Source organism: Pelodiscus sinensis, chromosome 1 (genome assembly GCF_049634645.1).
Source record: "Pelodiscus sinensis isolate JC-2024 chromosome 1, ASM4963464v1, whole genome shotgun sequence".
In the NCBI taxonomy this organism is placed as follows: domain Eukaryota; kingdom Metazoa; phylum Chordata; order Testudines; family Trionychidae; genus Pelodiscus; species Pelodiscus sinensis.
Genome location: NC_134711.1, coordinates 213,991,906 through 214,017,901, shown reverse-complemented (window position 1 = coordinate 214,017,901; position 25,996 = coordinate 213,991,906). Strand labels below are relative to the sequence as shown.

The 25,996-nt window shown below is 41.7% G+C and overlaps 1 protein-coding gene and 1 long non-coding RNA gene across 6 annotated transcripts in view; one reads left to right on the top strand and one right to left on the bottom strand.

Annotated features, from left to right (window-relative positions):
- Positions 1-25,996, top strand: part of FRMPD4 (FERM and PDZ domain containing 4) — a 438,211-nt gene that overhangs the window by 387,602 nt on the left and 24,613 nt on the right. For all 4 annotated transcript variants that reach the window (XM_075914867.1, XM_025184488.2, XM_075914868.1 and 1 more), the window contains 4 exons: positions 3,835-3,880; positions 17,869-17,973; positions 20,384-20,491; positions 24,761-24,892. In XM_075914867.1, the coding sequence (XP_075770982.1) occupies positions 3,835-3,880; positions 17,869-17,973; positions 20,384-20,491; positions 24,761-24,892 (391 nt within the window). The remainder of the gene's footprint in view (positions 1-3,834; positions 3,881-17,868; positions 17,974-20,383; positions 20,492-24,760; positions 24,893-25,996) is intronic.
- LOC112545733 (uncharacterized) overlaps positions 18,858-25,996 on the bottom strand; it is a 93,452-nt gene continuing 86,313 nt past the window's right edge. For both annotated transcript variants that reach the window (XR_012898861.1, XR_012898855.1), the window contains one exon: positions 18,858-21,846. This is a non-coding gene — a long non-coding RNA (uncharacterized LOC112545733). The remainder of the gene's footprint in view (positions 21,847-25,996) is intronic.

Sequence of the window (25,996 nt, the reverse complement as noted above, 5' to 3'; positions counted from 1 at the left end):
GTACTGTAGTGCCAAGGAAGTAGATCTCTCATGTGGACTGATGCAGGCTAAGGTTTATGGTGGGGTGGGAGTTGTTGAAATCCCTGTGGAATTCTTTGAGTCTCCTTCCCATGGGTCCATATGATGAAAATGTCCTCAATGGAGCGTAAGTAGAAGACACCACCCTGCCCTCCCCAGGTGAAAGTCCTATCCCCTAGGCCACGCCAGAACCCACCCCACCTCCTTAACTTCAGGACGTCCCTTATTCCTCCTTCTATGGGGGCGGCCTGGGTGTTGGCCATCCAATCCCATCCCTCCCTGGGCAAGAGCTGAGGAAATGTTCAAGATCAGCCATTAAGATGTTGGTATATTGTGGGGTCATGTGGGTGCCCATAGCTGTTCTGCTGACTTGAAGGTATAAATTGTCCCCAAATCGGAAATAGTTGTGGGTGAGGAAAAAGTCACAGAGTTCTGTAACCAGGTGTGCAGTGTCATCATCAGGGATGGTGTTTCTGACAGCCTGTAATGCGTCATCATGTGGAATGTTGGTGTAAAGAGCTTCTATATCTATGGTGGCCAGGTTGGTGTTTTCAAGAAGATTACTGATGTTCTGTAGTTTCCTCAGGAAGTCGGTGGTATCTCAAAGGTAGCTAATAGTGCTGGTAACATAGAGTCTGAGGAAAGAGTCAATATAACCAGCTAAATAAATAAATTAAATAAATATATATGAAGTTGAAGCTCTGTGTGTGTGTGTGTGTGTGTGTGTGTGTGTGTGTGTGTGTATCTGAAGCAATATAACTGCTTCGGAATGTTAATGCCTCGTTATCTGAGGGAGATAATATGTAGTAATACTAATTTAATCTTTTTTAATGCTCTGTAATTTGATTCTCACACCATTGATAGTCTCTTCTTCTTAGAGCTTAAGCACTTTCAAGGAATAGGTAGAATGTACAAATATCATAATACAGGACATTGCAAAGGTCAAAGAGATGAGACACTGAGTTGCCCATTCTCATTGGAACTTATTGTAGACTATGGCCTGGTCTATGCTTACCTGGAGATTGACACTGCAAGATTGATTTTCTGAAGGTTCGATTTAGCAGGTCTAGTAAGGACCCACTAAATAGACCACTGATGGTGCCACCGTCAAACAGTATTACTTCTACCACAGCACAGCTTCACAGGTGATTAATCAGCCCATGCACGGAGCCCTGAGCCTCTGACTGGGTTTTAAGACTGAAAGATGAAAAGTGCTATATAAAAGCAAGATACTGGTATTATCGTTGTATTTATGAATGCACGTCATCTCACTGGTGATAAAACATTTACTTTCCATGCCATTATTGTGTATTTTGCATGTGCCTTATATATTATAGCAAACTATTTAAGTAATGTTTTAGGGACTTCAGAAATTTATTGTAATGCTGCCTACTTAGTGTGTATCTGTTCATTAAGCTGGATGCCTCAAAATTATTTGTCCAATTGTACAAGTCAAAGAGGGAGCCATAAAAATATCTGAAAATGGGCAGATAGATCTTGAAAATCCTAGTTTATGGTCTAGTGTCAAAGGTCATTCCAGTTCAAGTACTGGTCCTAATAGGAAGCTTGGAATTGCCCCCAATGGAGATTAGCGACATTTTTGTTATAAAAAATGTGATAGTGGCCCAGTCTGAATCTTGCCTATCTTGGACAAGTTTAATTTAAGGAAGATTCAGGAGGGAAAACATTTCTACGGCAAATTATTTTTTAAATGACAAAACTGTAAAGTTGCCCAATGGTTGGAATCTTAGAATAAGTTCCTGGAAAGATGCATTAGTGGGCTGGTAGCAAGGAAAGTGGTTAATTGGTCTTGAAATATTTTCCTTGTGTGTCTGCAATATATCACAGATTTATTGGATAAATGTAGATATCAGGTGGACACTGTATCTGTGGTGATGAGATTTCATATGGTAAATTGCATTTATTGAGTATTTTTGATTGACCAAAATTGTAAGTAGGTTTTTGACACAACTAGATAGAAGTTTATTAGTTCTAGTAGTTGATTATAAAAAAGAGTGGGATTTTCTTAATATTGGTGTTCTTTAATTTAGTAGATGTCTAAGCTAATTCCCTCTATAAACTTCCACGCTTCTAAAATTTGCTATTTTTATTTTGGAGCATCAGCACTATGATTAAAGGAATACATACTGTTTCATGAGTGAATAAATCTTACTAATAGAATTTAGCACCATGAATGCAGGATATGATTTCTGAAAATAAAAAATTCATTCATGTAATGTTCCTCCAAGCGACTATTTGGTTCTAACTAGGCTTAAATGATTTGTAGACTTTTCTGTGAAAGGATGTTTAATTTATGTGCCATATGTAGTCTTCCAAAGTTTCGCTGTCATTCAATTTTGTTATTCTTCTGCCTGAAACAGAGGATATAATAGATAAAACCAAAGCTTTCAATTCCTCTTGCTAAGGGGATAGCTGTACTGTTATAATGAAATAATGCCAATATCCTGTTTAATAGTTGATGTGAGAACTAATGAAGTATCATTTTGACTATAAAATTGCAAAAATGTGTGGTCAAAGTTTGCACTCAGTTACACCTGTGCAGTGCCTGGGATGGGAATAGAATCCAATAGGTTGGCTAGGCTAGTCTGTTGACCAATTCTCTAAGCCGTGTTGGAACCCTGCGAGAAAATACTGACTTCACCAACCTCATTCCAAACTGATTTTCCTACCAGTCCTTGATTGTCTTCTGTATTTCCTTTTCCCATGGTTCCACTGATTTTTTTCAATGGAATTTCAATACAGTGAATTTCCAGTACAGAATGATAGTGTACAGAACAATAGTGTACAGAACTAGTGACATGGTGTTTAACCCTGCAGTTGTGATTTATTTTTGTTTTTGTTCTTCTGAACCATTCTGGGATTCCATGTAGTTGCACTTCACTTGTCCAGGCAATTAATTACATGTGAAATTAAGAAAACCTACTGAAAATTAACTCCATCTCAACAAAGAGTCAACGAACCTTTTCTTAGCAAATAAAAAAACAAGCAATCCTATGATGTAATAAATGGAGTATTGACTTGGTTTTTTTTCTTTTGGTAATTACATAAGCATTTATTTGTCCTTTGAGTTATCAGACTCACCTGAACATGCAAAATTTCCTATTGGTTCCCTCTCCAGCTTTAATAACCTTGTTATGGAATTCAGTGTGGTTCTGTAAAGTCACCTGCTCAGATATTTGTACTGCTTACTAGATTTCTTCCACTGTCTTTCCTCCAAAGAAGAGCTATAAGATTTTTAAAGAAGAATGTTTCTTTGATAATGTTGTAAATATTTTATTTGTGAGATTCTCAAAATCTTCCTTCCCTTCTCTCCTCCCCCCGATTCCCAAAGATGAATTAAGACTATTAAGGAAAGGAAGATGAAAGGAAGACTGTTAAGGCCAAATTTGTCTCCATATCTGCAGGTGCTGAATAGCATGAAAAACAACTGTGTTGTATTAAACCAGAGAAAGAAATAAGTAGTTTGCAAATGATAAACAGATTTGATTAAACAAAATCTCTTCCATGCTCAGTTCAGCACACTATCATGGCCACACACAATTGTTTGATGGAGCCAATATCTCCCAGCATAAAGTGCATAATAAGGTTCAAGTCAAGTTGCTTTGCTACATTGAAAAACACTTCATTTTTCATATTCATTGTGGCTTTGGCATATTATTCATCTCTCTAATTCTCTGCTATATGATTGCAATAAACACTTGGCCGAAGGATCACAGTTTTCTCCATTAGAAAGAAAAGCTTGTTATCTTTTAGCATATGAAAGTATGGATCTTAAGCCTGTTTTTTCTCTTACAGAAGCTGCAAAGAATCGATCCTCCTGACTGTTGTTCAACCTTACCCGGTAAGTTTCTATAGTATTTTTTTAATTAGTTTCCTAGCAACATATATCCTTTTGTCAGCCTATTTTCTGTCTGTGTCTACCTTATCTGCATAACAAAAAATATAAGTGAACTAAAGGCTGTGCCTTTGAAGATAAAACTATATACCACTGCATACATCAGTGAAACAATTTAACAGTGATTTAAATAATAATGATATGTTTTTATTTGTTCCAGGAGGATGCCTAATACTTAGGAGGCTGAGTTTCAGGACTGGTGATCTGGCAGCGCCAGAACCAGGAGGGAAGTGGAGAAGCTGTTGGGAGGGGAGAGCCCTGTCTGCATGTTGTGATGAGAGAGCTTCAGCCACTGAATGACTACACTGAATGGGTAGTCATGAGGGCTGCCATCTTGAATCCCAGAGCTCAAAATTGAGCCGCTCCATTGGCTCAGTCCGTAAGGGTCAGAGAGGATGCTGGCTTGTTATTGTTTGAGGCGGGCGTGATGGGCGTGGCTTAGTGGAGGGAGAACCTGAGAGAAAAGCAGCCAGGCAGAGCAGGAAAATGCAGGAAGCAGAAGTGCCTGTTGCCTTCCCTTGTAGTGGGGGCTCATTGCTGAATGGGAAGGAAAAAGGAGACCAGGTTGGGTCTAGGGGAGCAAAGGCTGAAAGGAGAGTGAAGCTGGGGTTTGCTCTGGGTCTGGATGACTTGAGTCTTATGAGTGTAAGGCTGAGCTGGAAAGGGAGGGGGATGGATGAGCTAGAATCTCAGTTCACTGGTACGTTGAGATTTAGTCTGTTACTATAACAGGTTTTTAGAATTTCCCTTCTCTGCAAGCTCTTTCCCTCCCCCCTGCCCAGCTTTCAATCCAGACTAATCAGACAGATTTCCCTTCCCTTATACTCTTGTAAAAGGAGAATTAGCGTAATAGTGAATGGGTTAAAGTTAAGGGTGTTAAGAGGCAGGTAACTGGCGAATCGTTGATAAGGGAAAGGTGCTCTGTCCTGGCTTGCACCGGGTCCAGGACCTACTCCTGCTGCAGCTCTGCATTTGAAGTTTAAATGCAGAAGTTTAAATACATTTAAAATGCAGAGCCACAGAGGGGGTAGCTCCCGGACCTTGCGCGAGCCAAGACTGAGCCAGGCTTCCTCAGTCTCAGCTTGCACCAGGTTCAGCAGCCCCCGTCCACAGGGGGGTCCCAGCCAAGCAAATGAGAATCCAGTCCAGGTGTTCATATGCTGTGATTCCTCAAACAAACTATGCTACCCGCAGGAAAGAGGGAGGGAAGAAAGGGCCAGGTTCCCCAAAGAACTCCATGAAGGATGCCATGCGAGTGCATGCATGTGCACACACGCACCCCTCTATCGTCCCCACTAGAATACTTAAGACAAAGTGAGCAGGAGGTTTGGCCCTGTTAAACATATGTGCAGGCCAGGCACAAGAGGGCTATTTACCTTCATTCTTTTGTTTCTTTTTAACCCAAATAATTTTACTAACACTGAGATACAGTTTTAACCTGCACATGCTACCTCATTGTAGTCAGAAGTCCCACAGATACAGCTCACTGTACATTTAGTGTTTTTTATTGCAACGTATATATATAAAGCACACACACCCATTCCCTTCCACACGTTTTTGCATAAGTCAGTGTCAGCCCTCGTTTGACTGATTTGAGTCTGCTTTAAAGTCATGTGACACAAAGGATATCTATTGTACTGCAGTTGTATTCAGAACACTGACAGTAAGGTGTTCTGTGCGGTCTTCTGGCCTGCGGTGCTTTTGCCTTTGATTGAATAATCAGGCTGTCTCCTCCGCTGAGCTACATGGCATTGATGTGAAGTTGCACCCTAAATGGTCTGTGAGAACATGACAACAAAATTATCTCAATGTCAACTTCAAGCACACAAGCAAACGAAGCAGGCTTTCATCCCATGTGACCTCAGGATACGCACAGTTCTGCCTCCAGCAGCTGGATCAGCCTGAGGGGAAGGTGACTCACATGACCTGATCATGCTTTCAGGAGACTGGGGTCCCAGCTCTTTGCTTGTGGCCCCACAAATCAGTAGGCCTATCCCAAGGTGCCTTCTTTGCCCTACAGTCACTATAATACAGAGATCTTAACTAAAAATAATTCAAGGTGGAGGAAAACCATCAGTGCTATTCAAATAGTTTCCTCTCCTTCACTGTGAAGCGCTCACCATTAGACTGGATATGGCTCAGGTTTGCTGAAGCCATCTTGTGGGTGAAAAGGGCAAGTGCTCACAGTGACCAGAGCCCAAGGGAAATAGCAAAGAAGTGGGACACACAACAAAGTTTTCTTCAAAAAAGAATAGCATATGCAGTTAATTTGTGCATGTGTTTATATTAATCCCCACCCCCACAGACTGTGCACTGGGAATTAAGGGACCTCACCATACCCCATAGCCAACAAACAATGCCTACACTCTGTTTGGGACTATGGCACGCTAGCAAGGGCCAGAACCAGGTCAGTCTACTAGTGTTCGTTCATTGCTAGATATCTTTGTACAGTAAAACTCCGGTAGTCCGGCATCTAGTGGTCCTGTACGCCTGATGGTCCGGCACCAACTGCAACCCGGAAGTGCTCCGGCAGTTGCTTCAAGTTGTTAGTATAATTGATAACTGCGGCTGGATCCACAGCCAACAGGCTGTCAATCTACCTTTCCTCTCTGTTGCCTGGAGGAGGGGGGGCAGGGGAAGGTAGGGGTCGGCGGGGAAGGGGGCGGGGGTGTGCCAAACCCTCCCTCCTGCTGCAGGGAGGCAAAGCCTGCGAGCAGCGGAAGGGGAGAGGCAGCGAGAGGCAGGCAGCCGCATTCAGGACGTTCTAATCAGTTACACTTACTCCAGCTGGATCCACAGCCGACAGGCTGTCAATCTACCTTTCCTCTCTACTGCCTGGAGGTGGGGGGGGGGCGGTGGGAAGGGGTAGATCCGCAGGTGACAGGCTGCTGCTGAAACTCACAAGAGATCATCTCCCCTCCCTGTCCCTGCTGCTTTTACCAGTAGACTGATAGTCCAGGATCAAAAGATCCTCTCGACGCCTCTCCCCTTCCACCACTCGCAGGCTTTGCCTCCCTGCAGCAGGAGGGAGGGTTTGGCACACCCCCGTCCCCTCCCCCGCTGACCCCTACCTTCCCCTGCCCCCCCCCTCCAGGCAGTAGAGGGGAAAGGTAGATTGACAGCCTGTCGGCTGTGGATCCAGCCGGAGTAAGTGTAACTGATTAGAACGTCCTGAATGCGGCTGCCTGCCTCTCGCCGCCTCTCCCCTTCCTCCACTTGCAGGCTTTGCCTCCCTGCAGCAGGAGGGAGGGTTTGGCACACCCCCACCCCCTCCCCTGCTTCCCCTCCGACGAGACCCACCCCTGCCAGAGTGCCTCCTGATAGTCCGGCATTTCTGATAATCCGGCACCACCTGGGTCCCCAGGGTGCCGGATTATCGGAAGTCTACTGTACTAGTCACCTGCTCAATAGAGGTGCTGGGGTACTGCAACATTAGTGTGGCCATTCTTTCTGAGTAAAACTGGTTGGAAAATGGTCAAGATTTACTGTTGTTTATCAATTTGGTTAAAATCTCCCTCATTGACACTTCAGTTTAGGACACTTCATCATATTTGTCATTTTAGAAAATTGGTTCAGATGTGGGGATCTCACTTTCATCCTCTGCAGTGAAGACCTATGCAAAGCATTAATTTATATTCTCCACAATGGTTTTGTCATCTTTGAATGTTCCTTTAGCACCTCTATTGTCCAGACTGTTTGACAGGCTTCCTACATCTGCTTAAAAGCATTGCTGTAGTTTTTATGACTTGAGAGAGTTCTTCAGCTTCTTATTTGTTCTACCTTGTTAAATTTGTTCACCTAACTTACCAGAATTTATGCTCCTTTCTGATTTCCTCAGTAGGATTTAACTTCCATTTTCTAAAGGATGCCTTTTTGCCTCTAACCACCTCTTTTATTCTGCTGTTTAGACATGATGACATTCTTTTGTTCCTCTTACTGTTTTTATTTTTATATTTATTTTGAGTATACATTTAGTTTTGAACCTCTCTTATGGTGTCTTTAGATAGTCTGCATGAAATTTGCAGGCATTTCTCGCTTGTGACTGTTCCTTTTAGTTTCTGTTTAATAAGCTTTCTAATTTTTGCATAGTTCCTCTTTTTGAAGTTAAATGGTACTGTAGACAATTTCTTTGGCATTTTTCCCTCTGCAAAGATGTTAAATTGAATTACATTATGATCATAATTTCTGAGTGATTTAGCTGCATTCACCAGATTCTGTGCACCAAATAGGACTGACTCAGGAATTACCTTTCCCCTAGCCAGCAAAATGGAAGAATGCCTCAAACTTACTTTCTCTGGTCCTCTCTTTCCAACACATTTTGTCTTACCTTTTACTCTCATTTTCCAACTCTCATTTTCCAACCTCCTCTGTCCCTAGTTTCCTTTCCCTCCTAACCCTTATCCTCCTCTAATTCTCTCTTTATTCCTCCTCACATGTTCTTCTTTACACCTGTTAGCTAGATCTGGATGGGCCGATGATAACTTTCAATCATGGGGCCTAATAGTCCTTCCTGAGAAGTTGCTCTGAAGAGCTGAGTGTAGTGCTGCATGCCCCCCGCCTCCCATCCACCACAGATACACTTTCTACTATATGCCTGTTGGTTGTTGAGTAAGAAATAGAGCTCCACGCATGAGAGTCAGGGAAGTAGAAGATACCTAAGGATATGTCTACACTACAGAGTTTTGTTGGAAAAATGGCCATTTTTCCAACAAAATTTGAGGAACGTCCACACTGCAATTCTACGAGGAAGAAGCCTTTTTGAGAAAGAGCTCTTGCGCAAAAAAGCATTTGTGAACAGAGAAGAGGGAGTTCTTCCGGAAGAAGAGGAAAAAGCACAGGTGCCCTGGTGTCCATTTTGTCCATAATAATCACAGCTTACATGCAAGAGAGCATCCATTCAGTCTGGACGCTCTCTTTTGAAAAAGCAGATCACTTTTCCGATGCACATTTGCAGTGTGGATGCTCAATTTCGGAAGAAGTTTTTCCAGAAGATCTCTTCTGGAAAAATCTTCTTCCGAAAGAAGCCTGCAGTCTAGACGTAGCCTAAGTGCTCAAAGGAGGTATAACTGCAGGAGCTCATCAGAACAGTAGTGTAGATACAGAGATGAATAGGCCCGGTAGGAGGCCAGGTGATATGTCATAACATTCCACTAAATTTGGATCAAATACTTGGTTTCAGTCAAATCATCTGGGGTCATTTCAATAAACTAGCATGTCTGATAATTTGAAGATTTATTATTGTCATTGGCATGGCCAATAACAGCATTAAAAGTAGCGAAATATCATTGGTTGACTCAGATACACAGAATTGTTTTTAAAATCCCAAAGAGTTAACAAATACCAGGAATAGGATAGCTACTATATCATTGAAATTCATGTGTCAAAAATGTAACAAGTACTGTACAGGCAGTCCCCGGGTTACGTACAAGATAGGGACTGTAGGTTTGTTCTTAAGTTGAATCTGTATGTAAGTCGGAACTGGCGTCAGCCGCTGCTGAAACTGATCAGTTTCAACCGCGGCTGAATCTGGACGCCAGTTCTGACTTACATACAGATTCAACTTAAGAAACCCAGGCATCCCCAATTCAGCTGCTGCTGAAACTGATCAGCGGCTGATTCCAGGAAGCCTGGAGCAGAGCAACTCTGCCTCGGGCTTCCTGTAGTCAGCCGCTGGTCAGTTTCAGCAGCGGCTGACTTGGGGACGCCTGGGGCAGAGCAGCTGGGGTGCTGCTGGGTTGCTCCAGTAGCGCGGCTCCTCGGCGCTACTGGAGCAACCCAGCAGCACCCCAGCTGCTGACCAGCAGCGGCTGAATCAGGACGCCTGGGGCAGAGCAGCTGGGGTGCTGCCGGGTTGGTCCGGAGCGGCGCTGCGGGACCAACCCGGCAGCCCCCAGCTGCTCTACCCCAGGGGTAGGCAAGAAAAGCCTGGTCTGCTGGGGGGGGGCACTAGCTGCACCCCCCCCAGCAGACCAGGGAGACGGGGAGCAAAGCCGCGGAGCACGTCCGCAGCGGGACAGCCCAAGCGCACCCGGGCTGTCCCGCTGCGGGCGTGCTCCAAGGCTTTGCTCCCCATCTCCCTGCAGACCAGGGAGACGGGGAGCAGCTTTTCTCGCCCCAGAGGATGGGGGCGGCGGACCGCAGCGCATCTGGGTGTCCCGCCGCTCCCATCCTCCGGGGCGAGAAAAGCCCCGTTCGTATTTGCGGATCTGACGTAAGTCGGATCCGCGTAACTCGGGGACTGCCTGTACACTGAAGATAATCCGTTGTGGTAGTTACATGTCATTGTGCAGTAACATATCTGCCTATTCAGTTTTTGGTGTTTTCATTATTTTTTTACTTACATGTAACATTGCTGCTGTCCTGAGATGCTGATGCAAACTAATTGAGATGTCTAAGTGACATTTGTATGAATACAGTTTTCCCTATTTCATGCTCAGCATGGCATATGTTTTGCTGCATAGCAAACTACAGATCAGTTATAACATGCATTGGCAAACCTAAAATTGAGGTTAGATATATACAAATACGTTTATTTTTTAAACTACCTGGGCTCTGATTTGACATATTGTGATGACACACCGGGGAGCCCCAACCCTGCACCCCCATCTGCAGCCAGATGTGACTCCTCCAGCCAGTAGAATAGAAGGGTTTATTGTTTCTCAGAGATACAGCACAGCATAGGCTCAATGTTGACATAGGAGCCAGGACAGACAGCCTTAGACCTATTGGAGGGAAGGGGTTCACAGGCCCCTAAACCCCCCAATACTCGACTTAGTGTCCTTCCTTCATGCTTGCCCCAGCCAAGCATGCCAGCTCCCAAGCCCTATCCCCCAACCAGGTGGTCATCTTCACCTCCCTTCCTTTGTCTCTCCCTGTGGGAAGAGTCTTGTTAACTGCTCAGGTTGGGACTAGGTGTCTGAGCCAATACACATGTGGGGTGAGTCAGTGGTAATCACACATCACAGCGCAGCCAAGTGGAGACATCAGGTTACAAAGCAGACAGCTCCCTCCCCCCGCCAACTACGTCACACATGCACTTTGCCAAAGTAACTTTCCCTTCCCTTTTCTATTAGTCTGATACTAGTGTTTTGTTTAGGGATTTTACCTGCCACCTTATTCTAAGCTGCTGAATGTCCATTTTCCTGAGTATTAGTAAAGTTCCATTGTGGTACCAGTCCTGATTCTGAGAGGCATCTGAGCTGGGCTTGTGCAAAACTGTAGAAACAGTTTTCCTTCTGAGAATTTCATAAAAACTGTGATTTGGCTGCAAAAATGTGCTAGCAACATTGTGAAATTTCCCATTTTCACAGTGAATATAATTTCACTTAAAACTAGATCCACTTACAAAAGTTGATCTAATTTTAGCATATTAACAAAAATTGGATCCAATTTTGAAAAGTCAACATAAGGAGACAAGGTGGGTGAGGTAATGAGCCAACTTCTGATGGTGGAAGAGGCAGGCTTTTAATCTTACAGAGGTCTGGGCAAAGTACACTTACCCAACTTGTCTTTAACATTTTGGAACCCATGCTCTAGCAACACTGCAAACAAGAATAACAACAGTTCAGTAAAATAGTTCTTACTTGATAACAGTGACATCGAAGTCCTTAATGCTGCAAAGAAGTCCACATGTGTTGAGAGCCACAAGGCCACGGGTTTATGATTGGGGATTCCTATGCAGAATGGGGGCTGTAAGATTGTAATGTCAAGTATATGGCTAGCCATGGGTTGCAAAGAAGTTATTCAGTCTTCACCCTTGTATCCTCTCCAAACAAACTTCCACCTCATTCAAAGAGCAAAGTAACTGAGATACCGTATGTGAACCTGGAGTGTGCAGTCTGATGTCTGACTGGACTATTAATGAAGTTGTGCATGAAGCAGAGCCAACAGCGTCTGAGGGCTCCTGGACAACATGTTCCAGGCTCCCAGCAGGGGTGGTGCAGAACTCAGCGCTGCCCGGAGTGTGGTGCCCCAATCTTCCACAGCCCGTGGCGTTGCCTGGAGCAGCATTCTGGCAGCTGCTACTCTGTCAGCAGTGATGGCCAGAGCCCCGAGCCCCTTTGATTTGTTGGCCCTGGGAAAACTGCCACCTTTGCCCTTTCTCCCCCACTTCTGCTGCCATCTCAGTGGGCCTGTGCATGGGAATAAAACCCTAAACCATGGGGAGACAGGTATTTTTATATGATTGTCCATACAAAAGTAAACATAATACAAGTTCAAAGACATAATACAAATCTGAACTCTTGACAGACAGAACTCTTACTGGGTCCTCTCATTTGCAAAAAAAAATAGCTCTAATTAGGAGGCTTTTATCACAGACAGTGCAAATATCTCACAGTGACAGACACACTGCATCAGTGTAAATACCTCCTGTTTAAGGTCATTAGCTGAGAATAATGACTTCCATTTAGCTAGAAGATGATACATCAGAAACAAATGAACCTGCCACTCCGTGATTCATTAATCCCTGGTATGCTCAGGCTACAGATATGAAGATGTTAAAATGGAAATAACCTACTGCATATCACTTCGATTTTATTACTGGTCATCTTTTGTTGAACAAGTGAATTATGCAAGTTTAAAAAAATCTTTTCTGAATTAGCTCATCAGCTTTTAGAATGAAAATCCCAAGAGACAAGCCTGATGTGGCCGTGAAAACAATGAGACTCATATTAAGTATGGCTTAATGCAGAGGCCACCCTGTTATTAAAATTCTTAACCAGCTGGGAGCATTCCCTCCAAATACTTGGGAGGGCTATTCCAGTACATAGTTTTACTGGATACAAATGGCTACAACTTCTATAAATCTGAAGGGGAAAAGGATCTTTTATACATCCAGACCTGTTTATGGGCCGCTGATTCAAAGCCAGAGTCTCAGCACTCGCTTTTCCTAGGAGAAATGGACTCAGCATGCTGTGCAGGACATAGAGGGAGGTATGCCCCTCATTATGCAGAGGTACACTCTAGGCCCCTGGCCAAGCAGCCTATTGTGTTACAGGGCCTTCTTATTGGAATCTCTTGAACCCACAAATAGTTTTGGTATCCAGCAAAGCTGTGACAATGCAATTTCAACCCCCAACAAGACTTCAGAGATGCTGAATGGAAAGTGAGAAACCCGCTTCCTCCCCCCTCCCCGGCATTTCAAGTTTGCCTATATTGTCCTATGGGAAAAATTCCTTCCAGCCTCCAGACAAAACTTGTCAGCCAATCTAGACCCCAGCATCATAGCTCTAGGGAGATGACACCTACTCTTGGTGCCATCTCCCTTGTGATCTCTCCTAGCTGATATCTTCCATGAGACCAGTCCATAAACTCTGAATCTAAATTGAGTCTTTTCATCCTTCAACTTACTTTGTTTCCATGTTAGTTTCTCAGAGATAGCTTGAGGCAGTGCTGTGACCCCTTAGCTATCTCACACCTTTCTGCCTGTCTCTCCCTCTGTTCGCCTTCATTTATAGCTGGGCTTGTTTTCTGTACTGGTCTGTGCTCTGGGTATGTGCTTCAATTGGCAGTTTTGGCAGCTGCTTTGGATTGCCTGTCAGCAGGAAAGAGTCTCCTCTCCCTTCTGCCTTTCTTCATCCTGAGGTTTGTAAAGCCCTTTATAGGTAGGTGAGGGCAGGGTAGGATCAGAGCAAACTGATGATTTACCAGCATTAAGAGCAAGTAGAAACTACCCCCTTTCTCCTGCCTTGTCATGTGAGAGCCAGTCAGCTTTCCCCCTCACGATTTGTTGTCAGAAGAAGTAGGAAGATCAGGCTTCACTATTGGGATACCGTAGTTTTAGTACCCACACACTGGAGGAAGGAAGGAATGAGTGAGAAGCATCAGCCTCCCTCTCCCCGATACAGACACACACACGCTGCAGAGAGTGGGGGAGGAGAATTAGAAGGTACTGCCCCATCCACTCCCATTGGGGGATATGCCCTTCCCCTCTCTCCTGGAGGAAGGACGGTGTCTCCATTTTCTCCAGACATTTGAAAGCCACACCCTGGCTAACACGGAGTGCATTTTCAGAGGGGCCTGAGCCCATTCACTACAATTGCCCTGACAATTTCCAAGGCAACTTTTGAACATTTGGACCTAAATCTTTGAGAAGACCAGGTTGTCTTCTGCTCATTGCCCCTGGAAACACAAACAGACACATGTGCATATAAATCCTTCTGATCATTTACATATCATCTGATAGCTTGTGACCATGCTGAGTTTGGTCTAACAAAAATTTTTCAGCAGACTGATATAGAACTAACACAATTAGGGCATGTCTACATTAGGAAATTATAACTCATTTTGAAATAACTCCCTAAATAACTAGTTTGAAATAGCCTGTCCGCACTAAAGGGAAGTCTCAAAATTAGTCTGAGGTAGGCTCCCTTAATGTGGATGTGCTACCTTGACTTAGAGCCCCAGAAAGCACTGGGGAGTAATTACTTTGAATGACTCTGGGGAGTAGTTATTTTGAAATAAGTGGAACATCCACACTATCGCTATTTCGAAATAGCTAGTTTAAAATAAGAGTTATTCCTCATGGAAAACAGGAGTTATTATTTCAAAATAACTTCCTAGTGCTGACAAGGGCTCGCCTTGGGGAAAAGAATCGTTCTCCTCTTGAAGATTTTATTTCTAGTTGTGATCACTAGACCAGAATAAATAAAATAAAGTAAGAAAAGACTCACTGTCACATTCCTCTCATATTTTTTGCTTTAAGTAGGGGGTTGTACTTCAGATTATCCCATTTTATTAACACTTCTTAACTTATGCAATATTTTCATTTAACTGAAGATCTGGATATGAAACCTGGCATTCATTCTAGTTCCCTCTTGAGCTCTCTAAAGATTATTCAAAAGAAACTAAATAGGACCAGTGCACCATTCGTTCTCCTTCTGATAAAAGTGTATTTCAACAAAACTGAATTGCTACAGTCACCAGCAGCAATGCTCCTTTTGTCAAGCCCTGAAGTGTGTCCATTAGAAAATCAGTTCACAACCAGAGCCAATGTTTTTTTCCCTAAAGCATGTCAGAGGAAGGTTACACTCTGATAGATGTTTTACTTTGCTACATGATTCACTAGAGCTTATGTGGACTGTGAAATGTTACTTTGTTCTGTGTTTACATGTTTGTTTTGTTTTCCTTTGTATAAATTTTTGCTTTGACCAATGGATTTTGACAAGAGGTATAGGCAAACAAACCCTAGCAAACATAACATGCTACCGTCCCCAAACTGTCCTCTTCCTTAGTCAAATCTTTATTCAGGCATGGATCTTTTCTGCCTCAAGAGATACCTAGTTCAAGATCCTTGACCTCCCACCCCAGTCTTTATAGTTTCCAGACTTCTGTCTATATTACTTTTTTCCGTATTTTGTTGCAGTGAATGTGTGTGCCTTGGATTATGTTTCCCCAGGTACATTAGCTTGCAGTTTTCTAAATGAAATCTCATTTTTTATTTTATGGGTCAATGTTTCTAATCTTTTCAGATCTTTTTGTATTATTGAATAGCCTTCACTGGTTTTTGCAACTCAGGTCAATTAGTCTTATCTGAGAATATCGTGTCATATAACATTTCTAGTATATAACTTACAGTCAGAGCTGTCAGAGAAAGAGTAGACAAGCATGATCTGTGAATGTGAAGAAGGGAGACACTTGTGTTTCCTGGCTCAAGTTTGGATTCAAGGAACTTGGATGACTCTACTAATAGAATACAGAGCCACTTATTCTGGCTATGGCTACACTGGCAGCTTCTTGTGCAAGAACAGCCATTCTTGCGCAAAAACTTGCCTGCTGTCTACACTGCATGTGTGTTCTTGCGCAAGTGAATTTACAGTATAGAGTTGTAAGACAGGGCTTCTTCCATGAGGAATAATCCCTCCGGCACAAGAGGGCAGTGTAGACAGGCAACATGAATTTCTTGCGCAAGAAGCCCTTATGGTTAAAATGGCCATCAGCGCTTTCTTGCGCAAGGGAGCATCCACACTGCCATGGATGTTCTTGCACAAAAGCACATGCCAGTGTAGACGAGTTCTTGTGGAAGACTTTTTGCGCAAGAACTCTTCCGCAAAACAGTTCTTGCTCAAGAAGCTGCCAGTGTAGACATAGCCCTAGTGCACCGTTTGCATTTGGTCATATCAGCAGTTGGTAGTGATTACCCCCAATAGCTATTCATTAGCCTGCGTGAAATGAGTTTCTGGTGGCAGTCTAGTTTCTAGAACCCAGGTGTCTGTATCACAAAAAAAAAAAATTGAATCGGTCTTAACAAAGGCCAAGGACTAGAAGGATGTGGAGACTGAACTAAGTCCATAGTTTGTATTCTTGGGTGCAGTTCAAGGCATAGTGACAGGGAATGTTGAAATTATACATTACTGTGTTTTGTGTGTAGAAATAGAGAATTTATTCCAATACTATTAAGCCTTGTATGCACTAATTGTTTTCTCTTACACACACACGCACACACGCACCAACTGACCAACCAACCAATCCTCTGGGTCCTGAAATTCTACAGAGCTAATAAAACAACTTTTCAATTACTAGGGTTGGGATTTTTAAATATGTTCACAGTTGGCTAACTCAACTATTGAAGTCAGTGGGTGAAATCCGAGGCCCATTGACTTCATCAAGGCCAGGATTTCACCCATTTACCTCACGAGAGAGGAGAGAGGGTGGACAGAACAGGCCAATGCTGATTGCTTTTGAAAATATCACCAAGAGCCCTAAGCATGTTATTGATCTCAAATTAACGGTCTGTCCTACTGGCGCTGAAAGTGAAAACCTTTTTGTTGTTGTTGTTGTTCTTTAGGCAGAAGTAATTTGTGGTTAAAAATAAGCCAAATCATCCAGTCATAGCTCAGCCAAAACTCCTAATATGCAAAGAGAATGTTTGTTAATTAAGGACTGAACATTTGGCCATGCTTGAAATTGGTGGGGAGTGCAGTAGACAAAAATAGACTAGAGGATTCCTGAATTATGATCAGTGATAAATTATGTACGGGTTTCCAAAAGTGGGAGAATGAAGGAAATACTGGTATTATATATAAGAAATGTCTGTTTGTGTGTGTGTATGTGTGTGTATATATATGGGAATGGAAGAACTGGTTGGTTCCATCCAAAGAAGAGTGCAGGATGTAGCAAAAACTATCCCCAACAGGGTACACTTGAAATGTCTAAAAGGTGTGTAAAGCATATTAGAAAAGTCTGTTTGTCCATCTGTGAGTCCATTTGTTCAAGAACTCCTCCTAAATGGTAAAAGAGCATGCCTTTTAACCATGGCAGTGGTGGCAAGAATCTTAGGCATGGAGTCATGATAGCTTCTGGGGCATCACTGCCAAGTCATAGAATCATAGAATGCTAGAACTGGAAGGGACCTTGAGAGGTCATTGAGTCCAGTCCCCTCATAAAGTCCTCCACATAATGTATGTGGAATAGAGGCTGCTAACATGCAAATTCTTTATAGTTGTGCTGGTCTGTAAGTGGAAATAAAGTCCTATAATGATGCTACTGTGATTGCAAACTTTTCAAAGTCTCTATGTGTATGTCTGTACAGTGAAGCATGAAACAGTACAAAAGTTTTCCATTTGGTGTTTGAAAGAAGGGTCACTGACTGGTCACTGAGCAGAGCTCGCTCATGCAAACAAGTGTGGTTGGCAGCAATCAATAAAAAAGCCCTATGAGGAGTTCTCAGTGACTGTGTGAACACTTCATGTTGCTTCAGTCTGGATGTTGAATAAGCTGTGACCTTTCACTACATGTATCTGTAGTTGCCTAATTTTTCCATACCTCCATTTATACCATGATTTTCTTTAATTTCCATTATTCAGTTACCAATGCACAAAGCATACTGTCATATACCTGGAATACCACAAAGACGAGAAAATGAAGAGTACAGGTCACTGAAGGAGAAGTTATGCTTTGAGAATGATGTGAAATATTTTGTTTATTTCTTCCAGTCTCCTAAATCAGCATTTATCAGTGCTGCAAAAAAGGCAAGATTGAAATCCAACCCCGTCAAAGTGCGCTTCTCTGAAGAAGTCATTATTAATGGCCAGGTTTCGGTGAGTACCAAGCCATTTTAATTTGAAGGAGGAATGAGACAATTTAGGTCAATGGCACTCTAAAATTCTAAAGAGAGAAAAATCCATAGTCCACACAATTTTGGTACTGTTGTAGAAAATATAGTAGAAGTTGTGGAGAGGCACATTTCTAAGTATCTAAATAAATTAAAGCCCATTAATAAGCCTTAGAGCACATCAATAATCTTTGGCTTTTGTAAATATAAAATTTAAATTTCCAGTTCATATGGCTCATAGTCTAGACGTACCCTTAATTTAGTATAGGATGTTTTTCTTCTGTAGAGTTGGTGGGATTTTCATTATTGTTTTAATGGCAATTTTGTAACTGAAAATCACCTTTGGGAAACTCCAGTGAAGTAGTACGTCAGGAAAACAAATTAACACTAACATAAAGACCGCTTTAAAATTCAGTTGATCTACTTTGAGACTTTCTTTCCCTAACCTGCCCATAGGCAAAGTCAGACCTCCTTCCAAAGACTCAGGTTTTTAAAGATGAACTCCTTCCTGGTTTGATTGCTTGTTTTATAAATTGCCAGAAGATGGTAATTCATTTATTTCTTCTTCTGAGTTCTTTAGGTAACATAGAGCAAACTCGTAATTTACATTTTGTTAATCAGCAATTTTACTTTGAAAATAATCACCTTCTGTTTCCCCCTTCCCCATGAATCAGTCCTTAACATTACAATCCCCTTCCCTGAGTGTCACAGTAGAGACTAACAGTATACATTATTGTGTGTGAATGCAAATACATGTACTTCTTTGCCAGTAACACATGAGAGTACTCAGCATTCTGACTCTACCACACTAGGGATGCTGTAATATAATCTGTAAATTAGCATTCTTTAGTCAAAGACATATTTCTGGGTTTCATTTTTAATTTTAAAAACTTATTTGTTTCAGTTTTAATATGTAAGTTGCACAGGGTACAATAAAGAGAAAAAAAACATTATATTCAAAGAGTCATAGCAATAACATGTAATATCAACTTTTATTCATACAGTTCAAGTAAATATGGCCAGATTCTTCAAAATAATTGTATTCTTTTAAATGTATCTGACTTATAGTTTCTAAAAATTTCTTTCTTTACCTTGACTTAGGAAATACTATTTTGAACAATAGGTTTGAGGTGTTAGGTTTCTGAATTGGCTTTACAGGCATATGTGCCACTTGCTGGTGAAAAAAGACTTTAAAGGAGCATGTACAAAAACTCCACATCCAAACTGCATAAAATATAGGTGCTCAGAATAAAGCTGGGCAAAATTTTTCAGTTGACTAGTAAATTTGCCCCCAAAAAATTGCAGTTTCAAGACAACTAAAAATTTTTACCAGCTCATGAATAGTTTTTCTCAAATAAACGGGGGGGAAGAGGGAGGAGAAGATTTTGAAGTTGAAATATTTTGTTTCTACATTACCTAAATTAACTTTTTGACATTTTGTTTTGAATCAGCATATTCTGAACAAAATCTCATTTTGAATTGACATTTTGAAATTAAGTATTGCTTTGACTTGACAGTTCATTTTGAAAATATTGTCTCAAACAACATTCATAATTTTCAGTCATCCCAAATGAAATGTTTTTGTTTCAGTGAGGAAGAAATTAAACAAATCCGTTTTTGTTTGAAATTAGCCATTTTTTCCTGAACTAAAAAATCATTAATTAATTCAATTCTAGATCAGAATCCAGATCTGGATTCATACTCTACTGTTTGGCACCAGTCCTTTCTGCTGCATGTTCCAGAAAAGAATATTGACCGATTATATCCCTGGTGCATCTTTAGGGATGTCAGGGAAAGTACAGCAAGGATCAATTGAACCATAGGAGTTTAATTTAACATCTTGAAAGATCAGCCTGTTACACAATGTAACTTTACAGTGATGTGATAAATAATCCCCAAATAGGTATTTTCCAACTGTATCTGCATAAATCACACTTCCTTGTAGAGTGTTATTGTAGGAAAAAAAAGCAGGGTGCAAAAGGACAGTTAACATTGGTAAATTTCCAGGGATTTTGTGCTGCATTTTTATCACTTGAAAACAACTAACTGAATCATTTCCACATGAAATACAGATTTCTTCTGTAAATGAGGACAGAACTTTCATTATGGTAATTGTTTTTTGCAAATTGTAATCAGATTTATCAATTACAGGATCATAGTTTCAGCACAGTGGACATGCAGTCTAACAACTGGTGTGTCTGTCTGATACTGCATATCTCTGGAGTCTCCTGAGAGGTGGCATTGCTAATTCTGCTTTGGGTTTGATCCAACAGACCCATTTTCATATGTCACCAGCTTTCCTTGTTGTGTGCTGTTCTTCCCTATAAAATAAAATGTAGGCTCTTCTTGTGCATGTAAACTGGGGTTGTAATCTAATTCACTAATCTGTTTAACAGGAAACTGTTAAGGACAATTCACTTCTCTTCATGCCAAATGTATTGAAGGTATACCTTGAAAATGGGCAAACCAAATCCTTCCGTTTTGACTGCAGTACTTCAATAAAGGTAGGCTAATACACCAAGCCTCGTAACATATGCTGCCTAGACTGCCATCAAAACATTCTGTAAGGGCTCTGTAATAAAAAAGCAAAAACTCCACTAAGCCCAGAATTCACACATGAGCCTGAATCGTTGTGTTCCTTCATAGCTGGCTTCATATATGTGAGCAGTAAAGACATACAGGCACTCCTTGAATTTACAACACAGTTGGTTCCTGAAAATTGTGTCATAAGTCGAAATGTCATAACATGGAACTAGAATCTGCTCCATTACAAATCGAGTATCACAAAGTTAAAACTGATATCAGAAGTTGAAACAGCATGTCAATTTATAAACTTCGTAAGTGCCATTCATTGTAATTCAAATGTCATAAATTTGAGGACTGCCTGTAAAAAGTTTCTGCTCTGTTTTTCTGCCAATAAACACACAATGTTTTATCAGTGACGCAAAAATAGAGTTGATAATTTTAATGTGACTGCAGTAAAATTAAAATATGCATGGACATTGCTAAGGTTTGATATTCTGCCAGATGACAGCATGATTTGTCAGCAAAGTCAAAAGGTTAGAAGATTAAGATAAATTGAGTATCATCTAGCCTGTAGTCTAGTGAAATCAGGACAGGATATTGGTGTATTGTCTCTTTTTCTTCAACGTTTTTCATAAAGAGGCTAAATCACACAGGATACGTCTACAGTAGCCCCCTAAATCGATCTAGAGAAGCTAATGAGGGCAACCAGAATTGCAAATCAAGCCCGGGATTTAAATATTCCGTGTTTGATTTGCATATTCCTGGCCGGTCGCCATTTTAGAAATTGACTAGCCCGAAGTAACTGCCGCAGCAGTGAAACAGGATTCCGGAATAAAGCCCTAAATCGAATTAAGTGGTATTCCTCGTGGAATGAGGAACAGCTGTCATGTGTTTGTTCCCTCCTGGGTGCAGTGGTTTTGTCTGGTGATGTTATTCACACATGCTGCTACATGTTTATGTTAGAGAAAGCAAAGTTGAAGAAATGCACTTTGCAGTTCTAGTGGAAGGGGTGAGGTTTGTGAGGGTCCTTAGTTCCTGTGGAAATTCCTTCTACAGCCTAAAACCAGTGCTCGTGAAAGCTCTCGTAGGATGAGTTCTCTTTGTCAGAATCACAGGTGAAGCACTATGGTGATGTGGATCATATAAGTAGATCAAGGGTAGCTTGAGGAATTTCTTCTTTTCTATTTCAGCACCTGATGTTTTCTATCCCAACTGTTTGTTCAAATTTTTCCTATTTTATTCTATCAACATGATTCTCATAGTGATTATTTCATGATGTTCAGTCAGTTTGACCTTGGTTTTCTTCAGCTGTAGTGGTAAAGACGTATTTGTACTGAAATAAAGGCAGGGAACTTTTGATTAGTTGATTGTAATGTACTAGGAGCTGAAAGAATTGGTTAGCAATTAAATATCAGGTCCTATACAGATTAAAGAAAAATGTGGGCTGATTTTAATAATTGGATGCATGCACCTTTTATTGGCATATTCAGAATAGCAATCAGTAAACAGCACATGTCACCGTGTCATATTACTTCTCTTTAGCAAACTCTTTTCTTCAAATTACTGTTATATTGTTTGTTTTTGAGCACAAATTAGAAGTGTCAATATGAGTAGATGGAATGGGTAGGTCTTAGATTCCCTCTAAATCAATATAGTACAGATTGAATCTCTCTGGTCCAGGGGCTCTCTCTGAATCTCTCTGGACCAGAGAGCCTTAGCTCCGGATAGTAGAATCCTGGCACCCTGGGGAAGCCTTGGGGCTGCAGAGTGCCGGCGGCCCTGGGGTCAGCTGTGGCTCTCCAGAAGCCCCAGAACAGCTGAGCCCCCGCACTCTGGAGAGGAGGAGCTCCACTGGCTAGAAGCAGCTGTGCTCTGGAAACCCGAAGCAGCTGAGCTCCAGTGGCCTCAAGGCTGTGGGGTCTGGCAGCCTTGGGGCAGTGAACCCCAGCAGCCCCGGGACTGGCTGTGGAGCTAGGAGCCGTGTCCCCCAGGGGCAGGGGAGTCTGGCAGAAGGGCTGACCTCCATTAGAATCATAGAATCATAGAACCATAGAACTGAAAGAGACCTCAGAAGGTCATCAAGTCCAGCCCCCTGCTCTAGGCAGGACCAATTCCAACTAAATCAACCTGGCCAGGGCTTTGTCAAGCCGACACTTAAACACCTCTAGGGATGGAGACTCCACTACTTCCCTAGGCAACCCATTCCAGTGCTTCACCACCCTCCTAGTGAAATAGTTTTTCCTAATATCCAACCTGGACCTCTCCCACCACAACTTGAGACCATTGCTCCTTGTTCTGCCATCTGTCACTACTGAGAACAGCCTCTCTCCATCCTCTTTGGAACCTCCCTTCAGGAAGTTGAAGGCTGCTATCAAATCCCCCCTCACTCTTCGCTTCTGCAGACTAAACAGACCCAAGTCCCTCAGCCTCTCCTCATAAGTCATATGCTCCAGCCCCCTAATCATTTTGGTCTGGCAAATTCCCTCCTTTGAGACCAGTGAGGTCCCCAGGGAGGTCCAACTTGTAATGATATTAACTTATTTTATTTAGTTTGATAGCTTGCAACTGATTAATGACACAGCTCATTTTTTTAAGGTTTAGAGACTCCTATTCAATCACTGACACACACACACACACACACACACACACACACACACACACACACACACACACACACACACACACACTACCCTTGCACCATTATGTTATAATTCCATGAAAATGGTTAATTAACCTATTAATCTGCTTAATCAACTTTTGATCTAATTTATGTTAAAGGATAGGTCGGACCTACCTGATCTAGCACCCTAGGGACCTGAGTGATCCTGAATCACCAAGTTTTTCTGGACCAGGGGAGGTCCAGGCTACCTACCCAGCTGCAAGCTCTGCTCCCAGCCAGGGCTGCACTCCCCGCCGCCTGCCTCACTGCTGCCAGCTCTGGCCAGGCACCAGCCATGCTGCCACCAACCTGAGCTGGCCCCACTGATTCCAGCTCCCCACCATGCCAGTCTGAACCGGGCTGCACTACCCACTGCCAGCCTGGCCTGGGCTGTGCTTCTGAACCTGGCCAGCCAGGGCTCTCTGGTCCAGCAATATCCGTAGTCTAACAGGACCATGCATGTTTTCAGACCAAAGTGTCCTGGATTTTAGAGGTTCAATCTGTACTTGGATTGTTATTCCTCATATGCTCTCTTTAGTAAATCCTATCCATCTGCCCTGATTTATGTCTAACAGCCATTGGGATGGATGTAAATGCTTTAATCATTTCACCATTATATAGTGAATCTGCATTTTCAGTGATGATTTTATTATGTATTCCTCTCTGTCATTGTACTTACCAAAACAAAAATAATTGTTGTACAATGTTAATGATCTAGATATGCTTAATAGATCTACATAGAAAGTAAAGTGGTAATTAGGGATAGTTGAACAGGTTTGGGTGAAATAAAGATTGCATTTAGACAATTTAATATACAATTGTAATTTTAGAAACAATTACAGTTGAAATGATCACCCTTACTTTAAGATTTATGTTGATGTGAAGAGTTTTGCTAGAATCTCCGTCCACCTCACTTTTATAATGAAAACAAAAACCCGAGTCTGGGGGTGTTGTTAAAGAGACATGTCATTATTCTGGACTTTATTTTGATCATATTAAAATATGTAAATATGGCTCCACAATGCAGAGATGTTAATGTCTTTTAACAAGAGATTTGACTGCACATTTTTTAAAAACCCTTCACTATAGGAATAAATCCATTCTCATCTATTGAAATCAGTGAGAGTTGTGTCCAATCTCACCCTGTGACATTGCTGTTTCCACTTTGACATGTTGGAGCGGTTTATGTTTTCTCTTTTGGAGGGAGATATTGCCTATTTGTAGACATATCTGCAGTATATTGTTTTAGAAGTTTGTGTTCAGTTGGTACCAAGACCCTCCATTATAGTGATTCTATATACAACACACATTTTTCATACATAGTTCTAAAAATCTAGTCCCAAAGTTTTGGGGTTAGACACAAAAAATCTGGTCCCAATGTTTTAGAGAAGCCTAAACATAAATGATATTTGTTGTTTGTATCTTGTATCCTTGTTCACAGGCATGCAAAGTGAAAATAAAACACAGCCAGTCTGACTTGGAGTGTTTAACTTCCATTTTATGCTACACAATCTACAAGGTGATGGAAAATCAGGCCCAAAGCCTTTCATGATTTTAATCACATTTCATTAAATCTTCTCTTAATTAGGATGTCATCTTAACACTCCAAGAAAAGCTTTCCATCAAGTGTATTGAACACTTTTCGCTGATGCTGGAGCAGAGGATTGAAGGAGCTGGAACCAAACTTCTCTTGCTACATGAACAAGAGACTCTTGCTCAGGTCTGTGTAATCATACATGCAAGTAGATATTAATTATATTAGATAATCTATACATTATTCATCCCTCTAATTACTTATAGAATCATAGAACTGGAAGGGACCTCAAGAGATCATCAAGTCCTCACAGCAGGACCAAGCACTGTCTAGGTCATCCCCGACAGATGACTGTCCAACCTGCTCTTGCATATCTCCAGTGATGGAGATTGCACAACCTCCCTAGGCAATTTATTCTAGTGCTTAACCACCCTGGCAGTTGAGAAGGTCTTCCTAATATTGAACCTAATCCTCCCTTGCTGCAATTTAAGCCCATTGCTTCTTGTCCTATCATCAGAGGCCAAAGAGAACAATTTTTCTTCCTCCTCCTTGTTAACATCCTTCTAGAGACTTGAAAAGTGCTACCATGTCCCCCCTCAGTCTTTTTTTTTTTCTAAACTAAACAAACCCAGTTTTTTCAGTCTTCCCTCATAGGTCATGTTTTCTAGACCTTGAATCATTTTTGTTGCTCTTCTCTAGACCTTTTCCAATTTCTCCAACTGAGGCCTAATCCGTGCAGAGCAGAGTGGAAGAATGACTTCTGGTTTCTTGCTCACAACACAAGAATTAAGAAGCACTGATTGAAGCACTACCAGCTTCTACATATTATTATTGGTTATGATAGTATGACTCTCCTAGAGTGCCAGTTTGTCTAGGATTTGTTTTTTATCTAGGCATCCTATTTTGATGCTTTGATAGCTCGTTATGAAAGTATATACATTTTCATAAGTGATTATATTTATGGCGAGAAATACATTTTAAATCCTTTTTCATAGCATACACAGTACACCTCATAAATATCATTGGACAGATAAAAAGTCCCATGGCAACAGGCCAGAGACCTTTATTCAGTTTATGAAAACTTATTTACATGTGTATGATTTAGTGTTTTGCATCTCAACTGGTTAGCAAAACATTTCTGTGTAAATTGAAGCTGTCTGCCTTATGGTCATGTCCATCCTGTTTTAGCAAAATTTTCTAAAAAGCTTAAGGATGTCCGCTCTCAAGGGTCCTATGATCATGTAATTAAATAGTGTGTGATAATGCATATTCATAAGGAGGCCTGCACTA